Source organism: Melanerpes formicivorus, unplaced genomic scaffold, assembly GCF_026170545.1.
Source record: "Melanerpes formicivorus ecotype bairdi unplaced genomic scaffold, bMelFor1.0.p_v2 SCAF_13, whole genome shotgun sequence".
NCBI lineage: Eukaryota > Metazoa > Chordata > Aves > Piciformes > Picidae > Melanerpes > Melanerpes formicivorus.
This window is the reverse complement of record NW_027142365.1, coordinates 11,933,765-11,947,510: the sequence shown is the minus strand read 5'-3', so window position 1 is coordinate 11,947,510 and position 13,746 is coordinate 11,933,765. Positions and strand designations below refer to the sequence as shown.

The following is a 13,746-nucleotide window of genomic DNA, read 5'->3' as shown; positions in this document are numbered from 1 at the left end:
ATATGCACATGGCTGTCACCAGGGGTGTCACACTGCTCTGGACACCCCCACCCCTACTCCACTAATCAAAGATTCATGGAATCACAGAATTGTTTTGGTTGGAAGAGACTTTTAAGATCAGCAAGTCCAACCCCAGTATCTCTAGATCACCTCAAAGCCACGTCCTGCAGCACCACATCTTCATGGCTCTGAAACCCCTTCAGGGATGGGAACTCCACCACTGCCCTGGGCAGTCTGGGCCTCATCCTTGACAGCCCTCAAGGGGAAGAAATTGTTCCTCATGTCCAACCTGAGCCTCCCCTGGCCCGACTTGAGGCCACTTTCTTTTGTCCTATCACTGAGCCCACCTGGCTCCAACCACCTTTCAGGGAGCTAAAGAGGATCAGAAGGTCTCTCCTCGGTTTCCTTTTCTCCAGGCTGAACAACCCCAGGTCCCTCATCTGCTCCTCACCAGACCCTTCACCATCTTCACTGCCCTTCTCTGGACTTGATCCAGCCCCTCAATTTTCTTCTTGGAGTAAGGGGCCCAAAACTGACCCCAGGATTCAAGGTGTGGTCTTGCTGGTGCCCAGCAGAAGGGGAAAATCCCTGTCTTGATCCATCACCCTTCCTTTCTCTCACTGAACTTTCTCTCTGCAGCTCGCTACTGACTCTGGGTACTTCTCTCCACGCATGGACATCAGCATCCTGCACCCAGACCCCACACTGCCATCCACAGCTCCACGCCAGGGCCCCTACCCTCCTGCCGCCCATCCCGAAGCACCGCGGGGCCTGTGCCCACCCCACGCTGCACAGGGGCCACGGACGGCAGCGAGGGGAGGCTGGCGGCTGCCCGCGCCAGCCCGGTGCCACGGGAGGCCTCTTATCGGCGCTGCCGTCTCGCCCGGCCTGAACAAAGGCTGCGGCAGCACCCGTCCCGCCGGGGGCCGCGGATCGATGTGTGCCGAGCCGCCGCTATCTGCTGCCTTTCTGTCCATCTGCAGCTGGCGGGCGGCCATCAATGCCCCGCGCCGAGCATGCTCGCTGCCCCCTGACCCCCCGGCTCCGCTGATAAGCTGCAGAATGGGCTCTTGTTGGGATGAGTGACAGCAGAGGCGCTCCGATCGGGACAGACAAGGGCCTGAAAGGGACTCACCCTGGAGACCCACACCACGCTGCCGAGCCATCTCTGTTAACCCCTTCTGCTTTGCAGCCAGCCACGGCTCTGGCAGTCAGTGCATGGCCGAGGACAGCCAGGAAGCGCTGCCGACCCACCAGGAACTCTAGTGCCAGGGAGCAGGCAGGACCTCGAATGCTGGAGTACCTCAAGGATTCCTGCCCAGTTCTCTGGGAGAGGGCCTCTAGTGCCAGAGAGCAGGCAGGACCCCAAGCACTGGAGTACCCTGAGGATTCCTGCCCACCTCTGGCTGAATGGATGGCTGCTCCCAACCTCCTGTGGTGTCCTCAAGCCTCCTGATGCGGCTGTGTCTGAGAAGCATCTCTGCAGTTCCCCGTGTCCCTTACCGACTGCTCTCAGGGGTGGGCTTGGGGTAGCCTTCCACAGCTCCTTCCCAGACAGTGTTAGCCAGGGCATTGCCTATGGCGGTCATGACCATGAGGAGCTCGCTGGGCCAGTCGTCCAGGTCCAGGGAGCGCACACGAGACAGGTGGGTGCCCAGGTTGCGATGGATCCCCGAGCACTCAATGCACATGAGGGAGCCCAGGTTCAGGCTTGCCCAGTCAGGGTCTGATGGTAACAAGATCAGTGAAGGAGAGTTAATACTAGCATGGACTCACCAGCCTGTCTCCTACAACCCAGGAAACCCAGACCTGCAGCCCCCTGCCCACCAGATCCCTTCCAGGCTCAGTGTCCCAGCAGCACAGAGAGGGCCCCAGGCCGGTTGGGATGGGGTCAGCGGGAGGTGGGTCAGCATCGCATCCCCAAGCGACAAGCCCACCGCAGGACTGGACGAGACAGCCCCACGGCGCAGGGGTCTCTGGGGTAAGGAAGGAGGTGGCTGAGGTGAAGTCCCCCTCCCCGGGTGAGCAGCCCCCTGCCCCCGCAGCCCCCCTCACTCGGCGCGTCGCAGTCCACGCAGAAGCTGTTGCCGCGGGCGGTGCGGACGGCCTGCATGGCCTGCGCGTCGCTCTGGCTGCCCAGCCGCGCCTGCAACACAGCACACAGGAGCTTGGGTTACTGGGGACGGCTGCCCGCCGCCTGCCCGCCCTCTGCACACCCACGGCCCAGCGGGGAGTGGCTGGCACCTCACTGCAGCAGGCAACTCCCTGCAGCAGGCACACCGCAGGCTCTGCTGCAGGGAGGGCTGCCCAACATGGGGCTCAGAGAACAGGGTCCAGAGGAGACATCCATTTGTAGGAGCAGGGGAGTGGAGGGCCAGGAAGGAGAGTGCAAGGGTAGAGCTGCCCAAGGAGGGAGAAAAGAGCTCAGGATCCAGCCCTGGTGGGATGCAGAGAGCTCAGGATCAAGCCATACTGAGTTACAGAGAGCTCCAAGGGGCTGGACCTAGGTTATGGAGAGGACAGGGAGCTCAGAGACGTGACAGAGACTGTGGAGAGCAGCATAGTCCCAGAGATAGGCTTCAATCCCAAATGGGAGCAAAGGTAGGGGGACAGGATCCAGCCTGTATGGAGAGGGGAGCCTGGGACAGGGATGGACACAGAATGCAGATGCCAGAGAGGAGGGAGCAAAGCAGCACTTGGCTGAGGCCTCTTACCTTGTTTTTGCTGCTCTCACAGCCCTGCAGGCTGGCCAGGATCTGGCTCTCGATGGCCTGGACCCAAAGCTCTCGCTCCTCTGACGTTGAGGCCTCGAAGAGCCACGTCTGGCCCGTCAGGGACACGATGATGAACTCAAATGGCTCATCTGGCTCTGGAAGAGACACGGCTACCATGACACAGGTCACAGGAGAGGGCCTGTTGGACTTGCAGGGGGTGAGCCACAGGCAGATCCCTGTGGACGCCTGCCATGCCCACAGACAGGCAGGATCCCCGCAGCAGCAGTGCCAGGTGGCTGGGATGGAGAGGCAGTGTCCATGGGGAGCAGCCAGAGATCTGCACCAGGTTTTCTTTCCATACACAAACAGCACCAGAGACACAGGGGACAGTGAAAAAAACACGTGAAAGCACCTCAAAACCCCGTGCCCAACAAAATGGCCCCAAACCCACCCAAGATCCTGCTGAAAACCAAGGCTTAAAATGAGGTGCAGGCTGCTGGGACCGGGCTCTGCCAGCCCACACCGCAGGCTGCAGCAAGTGGGCACAGGGTCCTCAGGTATAGGTGGGGTAAAGCCCTGCCACAGCCTCATCCCCAAGCACCAGGAGCCACCTTTTATTGCCAACTTCAGTAGTTAGTGCAGTAAATGACTGAAGGGAGCGGGGCCTGAATGGAATGACTAATAAACGTTATGTCACAGCACACGCTTCAGCTCATAGCAAAATGATTTGTAATTACCTAATTAGCGTTATGCAAATAACACCCTCATCTCCATAATGTGCCTTCCCAGCTCTCTATTAAAAGCAGGGAGTCAACTGCACAGCTCCAGAGACAGCCAGGAGGCCAAGGGGGCCCAGTCTGGTCAGCCGCGAGGCAGAGCTGCGCTGACCTCCGGCTTGGCAGGGTCTGTGCTGGCAGGGGTGGACATGGAGAGGAGAGGGGAGGGGTCTGGAGGGGTTTAGAGAGGTCTGGATGGGATTTAAGGAGGTTCAGAGCGGGTCTGGAAGCATCTGGAGGGGTCCTTTGCTCTGCCTGACTCCCCCCAAAAGCTGCAGCCAGAGTATCCTCTTGCTGTGGAGGAGAGCAGCCAAGGGGCAGTGCCTGAAGGACCTGCTGCAGCCTGCAGCACCCCTGCAGAGCTCACAAATGAGTGCAAGAGCCACCGGCCAGGTCCCACCAAGCACATGGTCAGCCTCAGGTACTGCATGGCCTCCAAGCATGGGCAGAGCAGGGCTGTGTCCATAAACACTCTCAGAAAATGGGAGCAGCCACGGGAAGTCTCCTTGAGGAGACAGAGAGCTCCGGTGGGGGTGGTGGGAGAGCAGAGCCCTTCCTCTCCTGCAAGTGCTCTTCCCAGAGCTCACTTCCTCTGCAGGCACCAGCACCTGCACCGACAAGTGCCAGCAACAGCACCCAGCTCTCCACAGCTCCTTCCCTCACGTGTGGCTGCTTACCCCAGAGCAACCCAGGGTAAAATCTGCTCCTGCTCCTATGCTGTGGTGGGGAGTGTCCTGCTGCTCATACAGCAGGCTCAGGATCTTGCATCTCACAGGGGTTAATAGTGACATCTGATTGGAAAGATGCCTGCCCTTTGCTGCTGCTGAGAGCATCTCATTGTTGTGTTCTGCCCAGATCCCAGCAGCAGCCACAGGGCTTGGAGATCATGAGAAACAGACTGGGCAGGCAGGCAAGGCTTGGTATCCACACCAGGAGACCCTTGGGAGGATCAAATGACTCCAGGACAAAGGGCTCTGCAGGTGAAGTGCCAACTGACTTGCTTTTTCCAGACAGAACAAGGAGACTGCTGCACTCACTCCACCCTGAAGTCAGCCTGGAACTTTTCCCCTGGGAAAAGATGCCTGCAACTGCCTTTATCCTGCTGAGAATGAGACACTCTGGGGCACAGGAGGAGGACAACAGCCAGTCACACTGTTGGACTCTTCCCCTCTCTGTGGTACACTCATCTAACCAAGACATGAGGCTTGCCCAGCACTTTACCCTTTCCTGCAGCTCTCAGCTGTAGAAGAGACCCCCATGTGCCTGCCACCCTAAGCATGTTTGCTGTGGAGGCTCCAAGGACAAAAAATCCCAGCTCAGAAACAAAATTCCTGGAAAATATCCAGCTAGTAACTTTTGAATAATGGGAGAAGAAATGACCAGACAACAGCCAGACTGACTGCTGCTGCCCCATGGCCAGCTAGCACCACCCTCTGTGAGCACTGCCAGCCCCTGGACACGGGCAGAGAGCACCCAACCACTGACAGCAGCAGCCAAGTGGTACAGGAACCCTTTACCACCACAGCTCCAGCTGGATCTGCCCAGCTCCTGCTCAGCTCCAGCCCACCCATCTGCAAGCATCTGCCCCCACCTCTTCCATGTCCCAGCCCGTGACTGGGATCTGCAGCCCAGGGACTTGATGCTCCAGTTGCTCTGAGACAGCTCTTTCTGCCTCTGCAGGAGGCTACAGAAGAGCAGGATCAGGCTCTTGAGAGATGCAGAAGGGATTTCTGCCCAGGAAGAAGCACTAATTGCAGGAAGGGAAGAGGGGAGTGTTCCTTCCTGGGGGCTGTGACTACCCAGGTGCCTGAGGGAACCACCCTGGGGCACATCCATGGATCAGAATAGGCTCTATTCTCCTTGCCTCTCTCAGCTTTCCCCCATGCTCAGGGGGTGTCCCACAGCCCCAGGCTGCCCAATCCCAGCCCTGGCAGCAGTCCCAGTCAAACCAAAGCCCCAGCACCAACTTTGCCAGTACAGGACCTCTGTCACTTCCTCCTTTGCACCTCCCGGATGCCAGCTTTGCTCCCAACAAAGGGCCTGCTGCTCTCAGCACAGCAAGGGAAGAGCCAAGGACAGCAGCTTTGCTTCCACACCAAAGCTTCTCTCAGCAGCACAATCCCTTCCTCCTTCCCATGCTGCCACACAAGACAGCACTGCAGAGCCAGAGCTCTTGAGCACGGTGTGGCTACGGCAGGATAGCAGGGAACCAGGTATCACAGCCTCGGACTGGCACACAGGGCTTGGCAGAGCTGGGGACAGGGGACTCAGAGCAGCTTCACAGGGCATGTAGACCCAGCTTCTTGAGCAGTTCCTGAACTCCCTGGGGCACCTGGGCAAGCTGAATCAGACTCCAGCCACAGTGTGAGGCACAGCTTTTCATGTCAGGGGCATTTCTGGCCAGGTGAAAGGGTAGCACAAAGCAGATGCCACAGGCAGAAGGATCTGGACCACCTCTCTTGAAGCAGTGTTGGCAGCATTGCCCTTCCCCGCACCACGTGTGGGACACAGGCTCCTTCCCAGCGGCCCAGGCAGCCAGAGGAGCCCCAGAACTTGCCAGCTCATACTTGCCAGGTCCAAGGTCTCAGAGGAAGCCACTCCAGAGGAGCAGGGAGCCCTCTCCAGCTGCCTCAGGGCAGAGGGGCCACCCCAGGGCCAGAAGGCAGAGCCATCTCCCGGCCCCGCGGCTGGCTGCTGGCGCGGGCGGGAGTCCATTACGCCAGCTCCATTAGAATTAGTGGGCAGTGGAAACGAGCTCTCGGCTCTCTCCTGATGATTTTTTGATGATGTTTTAAAGACTGAGCTCCGTGAAGAGTTGCTGAGCAGGGCTGGGTGGGAGCCGGCTCTGCTAATGGGCGTTAACCCCACGACCCAGCTCCAACGCTGCCCGGCAGCGAGCACTCAACAGGGGCAGGACCGCACCACAGCCCCGCCAGCAACCCAGGCACTGAGCTGAGAGGGCCTGAGGACACCTGCAACCACTGCAGCCCCCTTGGAGTCAGCCCTCAGAAGCCCACTGTGCTACAGGGGGGAGCCAGCAGTCAGGGGGGAGCCCCCTGCCACCTCTCCAAGCCAGCCTTGGAAGGAAGCACTTCCTGAGGGTCAGCAGATGAGTGTCACATCACTAAGAGAAACAGGGGAATGGAGGCATCCTGCATCACTGCCGAGAGCCAGCAGAAGGTTTAAGGAAGAGCCCACCAAGAAGCTGGGGTGGGACAGAGCTCTGCTGGCCAAGAGCAGAGTGGTGAATCTGTCACTGTCACCTGCAGGAGCAGCAGGAGTTGAAGAGGAAGGGAAGCAGCATCCTGGGAGCTCATCTCTGTGCTCAGCGGGGGGAGCACCGCTCCGAGCAGAAGAGCTGTGCTGGGTGGCTAAAAGCAACTCAACTTCAGCACTTTCTATTCCAGAGAGCTGGCCAGGAGGAAGCTCAGCATGGAGGATGGGCAGGAGCACTTCCACACCAGCACTCCAGGCACCCAGGCATGGAAATCCTCCTATGCCAGCTCCTGGCTGGCTCCTGCCTGAGCAGACAGGATGCAGCCCCTGCCTGGCACACAGGTCAGTGTGGGACACCTGCCCCTGCATCCCAGCAGGTTCTGGAGGGAGGAGCAGGATGCCACTCAACATCTCAGCATGCTGAGCTATGCCCTGTTCTTGAAGCAGAAGCCTCCTTTCCCCTCCACTCTCCCTGAGCTCCCAGTTACATCCAATCTTATCACTCTGCCCCTTTTCCGCTCCCGTCCTTCCTCTCATTTTGATCTGGGGGAGCAGAGGTGCCTCTGGATGCCAGGCGAGTGCATGGCCACACAGGGACAGTGCAAGGGGCGACGCACGGCAGGGGACTGGTCCTGCCTCTGGTGAACAGAGTCCCTGTTCCACAGATGCCAGGTCCACGAGGAGTGTCCAGGAGCAGGGCAGCCAGCGGCCCCCCAGCCTCAGGATGCTTGTTTGCAAGCTGCCACTGTACCAGATCGTTATGAGGTGTTTGGGATATCAACAAATTAGCAGGCGTCTGGGAAGAGAAGGATGCGGCACCATCCGTAAATGTCAGCTGGCTGCCTCCTCATTTTGCAGATCATTAAACCCAATATTCCCAACCTGTATTAGTGCAGCAGGGACAGGCCCTCCGCAGCCGCGCTGCCGGCACCGCCACTGCTGTGGAGACCCTGCAGCGCGCCTCGTCCCCGCGCCCCTGGAGCTCCCGCTGCCCCTAGCTGAGCTGGCACGTCCCCGGTGCCCTGCGCTGGGGGCACGCTGGGCCGGGGGCAGCAGGGTGGGGAGGGCTCTGTGCGGGATGGGTGTGTACAAGGACTTGGGCTCGGGGTGGCAGAAGAGAAGGTGCTCCTGAGGGGCACCACAGGGTACATGGTGATGTCACTGCGAGGGACCCAAGGTGTCACTGCTCTGTCCACGGGGGCACAGGTACCATAGGGGGTGCATTATGTGTGCACACAGCACGGTGGGGCTGGGGGGGTGCAGAGGGGCCATGGTGGGTGTGTGCACACACTGGGGAAAAGAGAGGGTCACTCTGGGGGCACAGGAGGAGGGGCACAGACAACACAGGCTTCATGGTGCATGTGGAGGCTTCTAGCAGACACTCGGGTGGGGTCCTGGGTGTGCACACAGAGGGCTGAGGAGCAGTGCCCCCAGAAACCAGAGAGCTAGGGGCTGCAGTGCTGCTGAGGATGGGGGGCTGGCCATGGCAATGCCCGGGCACAGGCTGCTCTTACAAGGCCAGGCCAGGCCAGAGCAGGGCCTGCTGGGCTCTGTCATGGGGAGCATCTCGTTAGCGCTGGATGGAGAGGCCTGGCGGAGGAGCGCCCTGGTGGCAGGAGCGGCGTGGGGCAGGCGGGGGCCGAGCTGCGGCAGCTGGAATCCCCAGCAAGCTGCTCAGCCCCGTGCCCAGCCCGCGGGATGGGCCCCGGCAGCCCCTGACAGTTGGCATTAATCACGCGGAGTGCCCCAGCACAACTCTGTACCGGCCATCAATTTCCCCTGGGTTTTAAAACTAAAAAACAAAGACAGAACCGCGTCGTTTGGCCACCGCTGAGCAGCACATTAAGGGGCTGTCAGCTTCTCGCCATGCACCCTGCATCACTCTTTAAGCACATGAGAAGTTCATTATCCCCCGAGCTCTGGCAGCCAGGGGGATGCTGGTGCAGGGAGCGTCGCCAAGGTGCTGCCGCCAGACGCGCCTGGCGAGCCGGGGGTCCTGGGCACGGAGCGGGCGCAGCACCAGTGGGGCTCTGGGGCGGTCTGTGGCCGGACAGGGCGCTCCCGGCCACGGTGTTTTGCTGGGATTCCATCTCCAGCACACTCCCCCCGATGGTCCCTGAGGCCGAGGCAGTGACGAGCTCTCTCTCAGTGAGGAGCTCCTCCCGGGGCTGTGCGGCGTCCCCTGACAGCCCGTGGCAGTGGGTGCTCCCTGACAGCGCTCCCTGCCGCGGTGACATCCCCAATACCACGCTTGCCATACTTTGCTGATGCTCCCTAGCAGCCTGACACGGCGCTCTCTTTAACATGCGGCCATGTAAAAAAGCAACAGCTCGTTTGATTTATGATACTTCAGAACAACTAAGATTCAATTGCTCCGCACGTCCCTGCCTCTGATTACCTCCTAAATGAGATAAACTGATGGCAATTTATCCCCAGACCTCACCAACTTTCTCAGGATGCTAACCTGAGATGCTTGTGCCCTGCACATGCAGGCATTAGGATGGGTGCAGCCGTTGGGATGGGAGCCTCCAAAGGCAGCCTGGCTGCAGCCCAAGCCATCTGCTCCTCCATGCTCCCGTGCTGCTGTCACCAAGGGCTGAGCCTGACACCATGTCCAACCCAATCCAGCTGCTGGGGTCTGCCCTAGCAGGAGGCTTTGGGGATCCCAGCAGTGATGCTCCCCACAGTGGCAGGGCCATGCTGCTGTGAGCTCATGGGAGAGCATGGCTGGTCACCAGGCTGTCCCCCACTCTCCTCCCAGGGTGCACCCTCTGTGTTGGGATACACCCCACAGGGGTGGCAGCTGCACCACAGCTCTGCTGCCCACACAACTTTCACCATGTTGGCTATGCCAATGCCAAAAGCAGATTATCCTGCTGTGAAAAAAACCTGCTGTAACTGTCCAAACCAGCTGAAAAAGACAGAAGGAAGAACAGGACAAGCTTACAGGCACCAGCCCACGACACAGGTCATCAGTCACGCCTGTGATGTGGGGCAATGCTCAGCCCCAGGTTCACAGCCGGAAACAGAGGCTGACCAGTAAGACACCGGGACAGGACCTCACACAGAGGATTGTTATCTCTTATTTCCTTGCTGCCAGCTTCCACTCTGCTGCAAGGCTGCCATGCAGGACAGTGAGGATGACAGAACTGACCCAACCCTTGGAAGCCCAGCTTTGCAGTTGGATCCCTTTTCCAGTCAAGCAGACTACAGAAAAGATACTCCCAAGGTAAGTTTTTGACAAGCCAACCATAAATGCAGCACTCCCTGTACAGCAGCCCCATGTGGGAGACACCAGGGACCACTCTGAGCCAGTGTGAGCCTGGGAGGAGCAGCTCCTGTCCCCACTGTCTGACCACAGCACTGAGCCAGTAGATGCTGCACCATCCACTGATTGAAGAAGGACAGAGGGACTCAGACAGACTGGATTCAGAATGGAGAAGATGGGAGAGACAGAGGTGGGATGCTCATACTGGCTGCAGATCACAGATGTCCTCTCTGCTCTGCTGTGCTCTGGTACCTCCTCACATGGTGTTTCCACTGCTCCCTTCCCACCCTGCTGCCACGTGTCCCAGCAGCAGCAGCACTGCAGAGGGAAGGGAGTTTTCCCTTTTGTGGTTCCTCCCCCCCCCTCCTTCTCCTGCTCCTGATTCTGGTGCCAGAGGCTTCTGGCAGCAGGAGGAGCAACTGTGTGCAAGGTCTGTGCAGTGACAAATGAAGTTTGGTAACTGACACTTCACTGGCAAATGAAGCTCTGTGGTGATCAATGCAAAGTAATGCACCTTGCAGGAAAAAGTGACACTGCTCTGGCACCTGGCAGGGCTCTAAATCAGCTGTATCAGCCCAAGACAGGGCCTGGATGGCACTGCAGATGGCACACTGTCTCTGCCCAGCACACTACTGTGGCTAAGGACCACGGCAGGAAATAACAGACAACATTTCTGATGCTCTCACACACATCTTGTGGCACCACAACCTCAGGACACGGAACCTCAGCTGTGACACCTCCCAAAGATGCTGCAAACAGGGGAGGACAGCCAGAGTGAGCCTGTGTCTGAACAAAAACCCTGTGAGATGGCAGAGAAACCATCCACAGACTGGGCATCCCAGGAGGAAGCAGACAATCATCTGCTCAGCCCACCTGGATGCAGAAGGCCAGGAACTCTGCCAGGGGAGGGGGTCACACTTGTCTTGTGGACAAGCCACTGATAGTTCAGACTTTGAGCAGTGGTTACTCTGCATTGCTGCCTCACAAAACTGTTTTCACATTTAATTATCTTTTCTGCTAAAAACCTGTGTTGTTTTATGTAAGCTGAGATCCCAGCCTCTGCACCTCCTCACACCCTGTCAGCTAAGAGCCTGGCAGGACTTGCTTCCTTCTCTGGAAGCACCGGAAGCATCACTGCTGTGCTTCCCAGTCTTTACCTGCTCAGCTGGACACCTTACAGTGCACACCACAGTCCCCAGACCCAGGCCAGGGTTGGGACCTTCTTTACAGCTCTCTCCAGTATTTCCAGGCTCTCTTGCCTGGTTGGACACAGAAAGTGTGGGTGCAGAGTCCTCCTCTCTGGCACCCCACATTCCAGCCACACAATGAACCTTTCTCTTTGCTAAAGCCCCACACTGAGAGCTGCAAACCCAGAGCTGGTGTGGGGAAGAGCAGCAACGTGCCCAAAGAGTCACCGTGTGCCCAGAGTTAAGGAGGCAGCAGCTGTCTAACAGGATGAAAATGCAGAGAGTGAATGCTTCCTGCTCTCCTTGAGACACCCAGCATGTGCTACAGGCTGGAGTGATATTCCACATGCTGGAAGCCGCCACCACAAAGGGGAAGCTGTCCTAAGCTCAGTGCTTTTCAGATGCAGAAAACTACAACAGAAAAGACTGAACCACAGAACTACCCAACTCCTAGGCAGATGATCACCACCATCATGTTTGTAGGAGACAGAACTCAGTGAGGGCTGTTCTGCCATGGGGAAGGGGCGCTGCAGGTCTCCAGACTGCCCTGTGGCTGGAGCCAGAGGCCAGGCCAGCTGCAGCATGCTGTGTCAGGTACAGGCCAGCAATTGTAGGGCTGGAAATGTTCTGGTTTGTTCTGCAGCAGCTGTTACCTCCAAACACTTCTCTTAACCCCTTTCCCCTGCCTGCAGCCATCTGAACCAGCTCTTTATTTTGGTTTACTACAGAGATTCACTCAGTGCTGGGACGGGATGGCCCAGGATTACACCAAGGCTGGAAGTCTGAGGATGACTTTTTCCACAGAGGCTAACTGCAGATGCAGACTTTAGAGAAGGCAGCTGCCACCCTAACCTCTACCTGGATAAATCTGGGTGACTTTGCACAGTCAAAAACATGTCCCTGTGCCTCACAGGCTCCCTGCCAAACTTTGAGTCCCTCTCCAGAAACATGGAGACACCAAAACATCTCATGAAAAAAACCAACAATGAGTACTGTTATCACAGGTGAAGCAATGCTTATGTCTTCAGCTGGAACAGAAGAACTTCCCCAGCAGATCCTCCTACCTTCTGTGGCGGTGCTGGGGCCATCAGGCCGAGTGGTCCCTGTGCTCTTTTTCCGGCGATGCTTCTTCCTGTTGGCATGCGGTGACGGGGGCGGCTCCAGCTTCGGGCTGGCAGCGCTGGAAATGTTGGGGCTGGAGCTGAGAGAGTCGGCAGTGCCGTTAGCTGTGGACAGAGACAGAGCAAGTCATGTGCAGCCTGACAGCCACAGCCTGCTCCTCCTGGAGACAAACACATGTCCTGGGCATGGCCCTGGTGCTGGGCCTGGCTCAAGGTGCACAGCCGCACCAGAGAAGACGGCACCCAGCTCAGTCCCACGGCTGTGGGCTGGCAGGATCCTGGGGCTGGGTCAAGCTGGACATGGTCTGCCCTAGCACTGACCCAGGATTATCACACAGGGGCAGTGCTGGTGCCTATGCTGTCGGAACAAGAGTGGTGGCATCGTGGGGGGTGGCTCCATATGCCAACCCCTTGGTGTGTCCCCACGGGTGCAGCTCAGCAGCAGGGTCCTCACAGGGTGTGACACACATGTTTCAAGGAAGGGACAGTCCCAGGAGGTGCTGTTGGCCCCCTCAGGCAGAGAGCCAGGCCCCAGGCTCCGCAGTGCCGCTGTGGAAGCACCGCTCCCCCCGGCACCGCTCTGCCAGCCGGGGTGACTGGGGTTGCCACACTTAGGAACCTAAGCATGATGGTCTCAATAGGCTTCCGATATGGAGCTGAAGGAGCTGCATCCCCAGCAGCAACGCACCAAATTTATCCTCAATCATACTGTTCCTTACAATTAATAGCAGAATTAGAAACAATCAGGGAGCTGCCTAATTACTGTCAATTAGAGCGCGCTAATCAAGCTCCGATCACACACACACACGCTGCCGCTGCACTCACCATTAAATGTCAAATTTCATTAGAGACCAGCAACAAAATCAAAAGCCTGACATTCAATTTCAGCAGCACACACAGCGCAGGCTTCCAATCAGCATAAAAATGCAGACTCCGGGGAAGGCAGCGAGGCGCAGGAGCCCCCGCCGCACCGTTAACCCTCTCCCAAATGCGCTCCCGCTCCCCCTGCGGCCCAGGGGCACGGCCACAGCCCCGCTGCCCACCCGGGCAGCTCCCGGCCCTCAGCCACAGCCCAGCGAGCCCCAGCCTCCAGCTGCCAGCGAGTTGTGGCACCTAAATGAAGAGAGTGATGGCAGCACCCAGCCAGGGCAGCGCCCGTCAGCAGCAAAGACTGCAGCCACCTGCCCGGCCCCTCTCCTGCTCCAGCCCAGCCCCTGCTCTCCTATTTCAGACTGCTCTGCTCAGACCAGGGCTTGGTCTGTCTCTGTGTGGCAGAACAGACACCCAGAAGTGGACTGGGGAGGACAGACAGACACGAAGCAGTGGGTCAGAGAGGGCCACAGGTGGTGGCCAGGAGCTGCCCCACACAGAGGTCCAGCAGGCCAGTGTCCCCCTGGCAAGGCTGGGACAGGACACAGCACTGGAGCTGTTCCAGCCCTGGTTTCTGCTGCATTTGACACAGAC

The 13,746-nt window shown here is 58.5% G+C and overlaps 1 protein-coding gene across 4 annotated transcripts in view; it reads right to left on the bottom strand.

The window, feature by feature from the left end:
* Window positions 1-13,746, bottom strand: part of AGAP3 (ArfGAP with GTPase domain, ankyrin repeat and PH domain 3) — a 99,623-nt gene that overhangs the window by 2,058 nt on the left and 83,819 nt on the right. For 2 of the 4 annotated variants that reach the window (XM_068146155.1, XM_068146152.1), the window contains exons 13-16: window positions 12,226-12,387; window positions 2,715-2,884; window positions 2,056-2,146; window positions 1,504-1,726 (exon numbers count right to left, since the gene is read on the bottom strand). In XM_068146155.1, coding sequence (XP_068002256.1) covers window positions 1,504-1,726; window positions 2,056-2,146; window positions 2,715-2,884; window positions 12,226-12,387 — 646 coding nt within the window. The remainder of the gene's footprint in view (window positions 1-1,503; window positions 1,727-2,055; window positions 2,147-2,714; window positions 2,885-12,225; window positions 12,388-13,746) is intronic. The other 2 variants (XM_068146156.1, XM_068146153.1) reach the window with 1 other exon arrangement.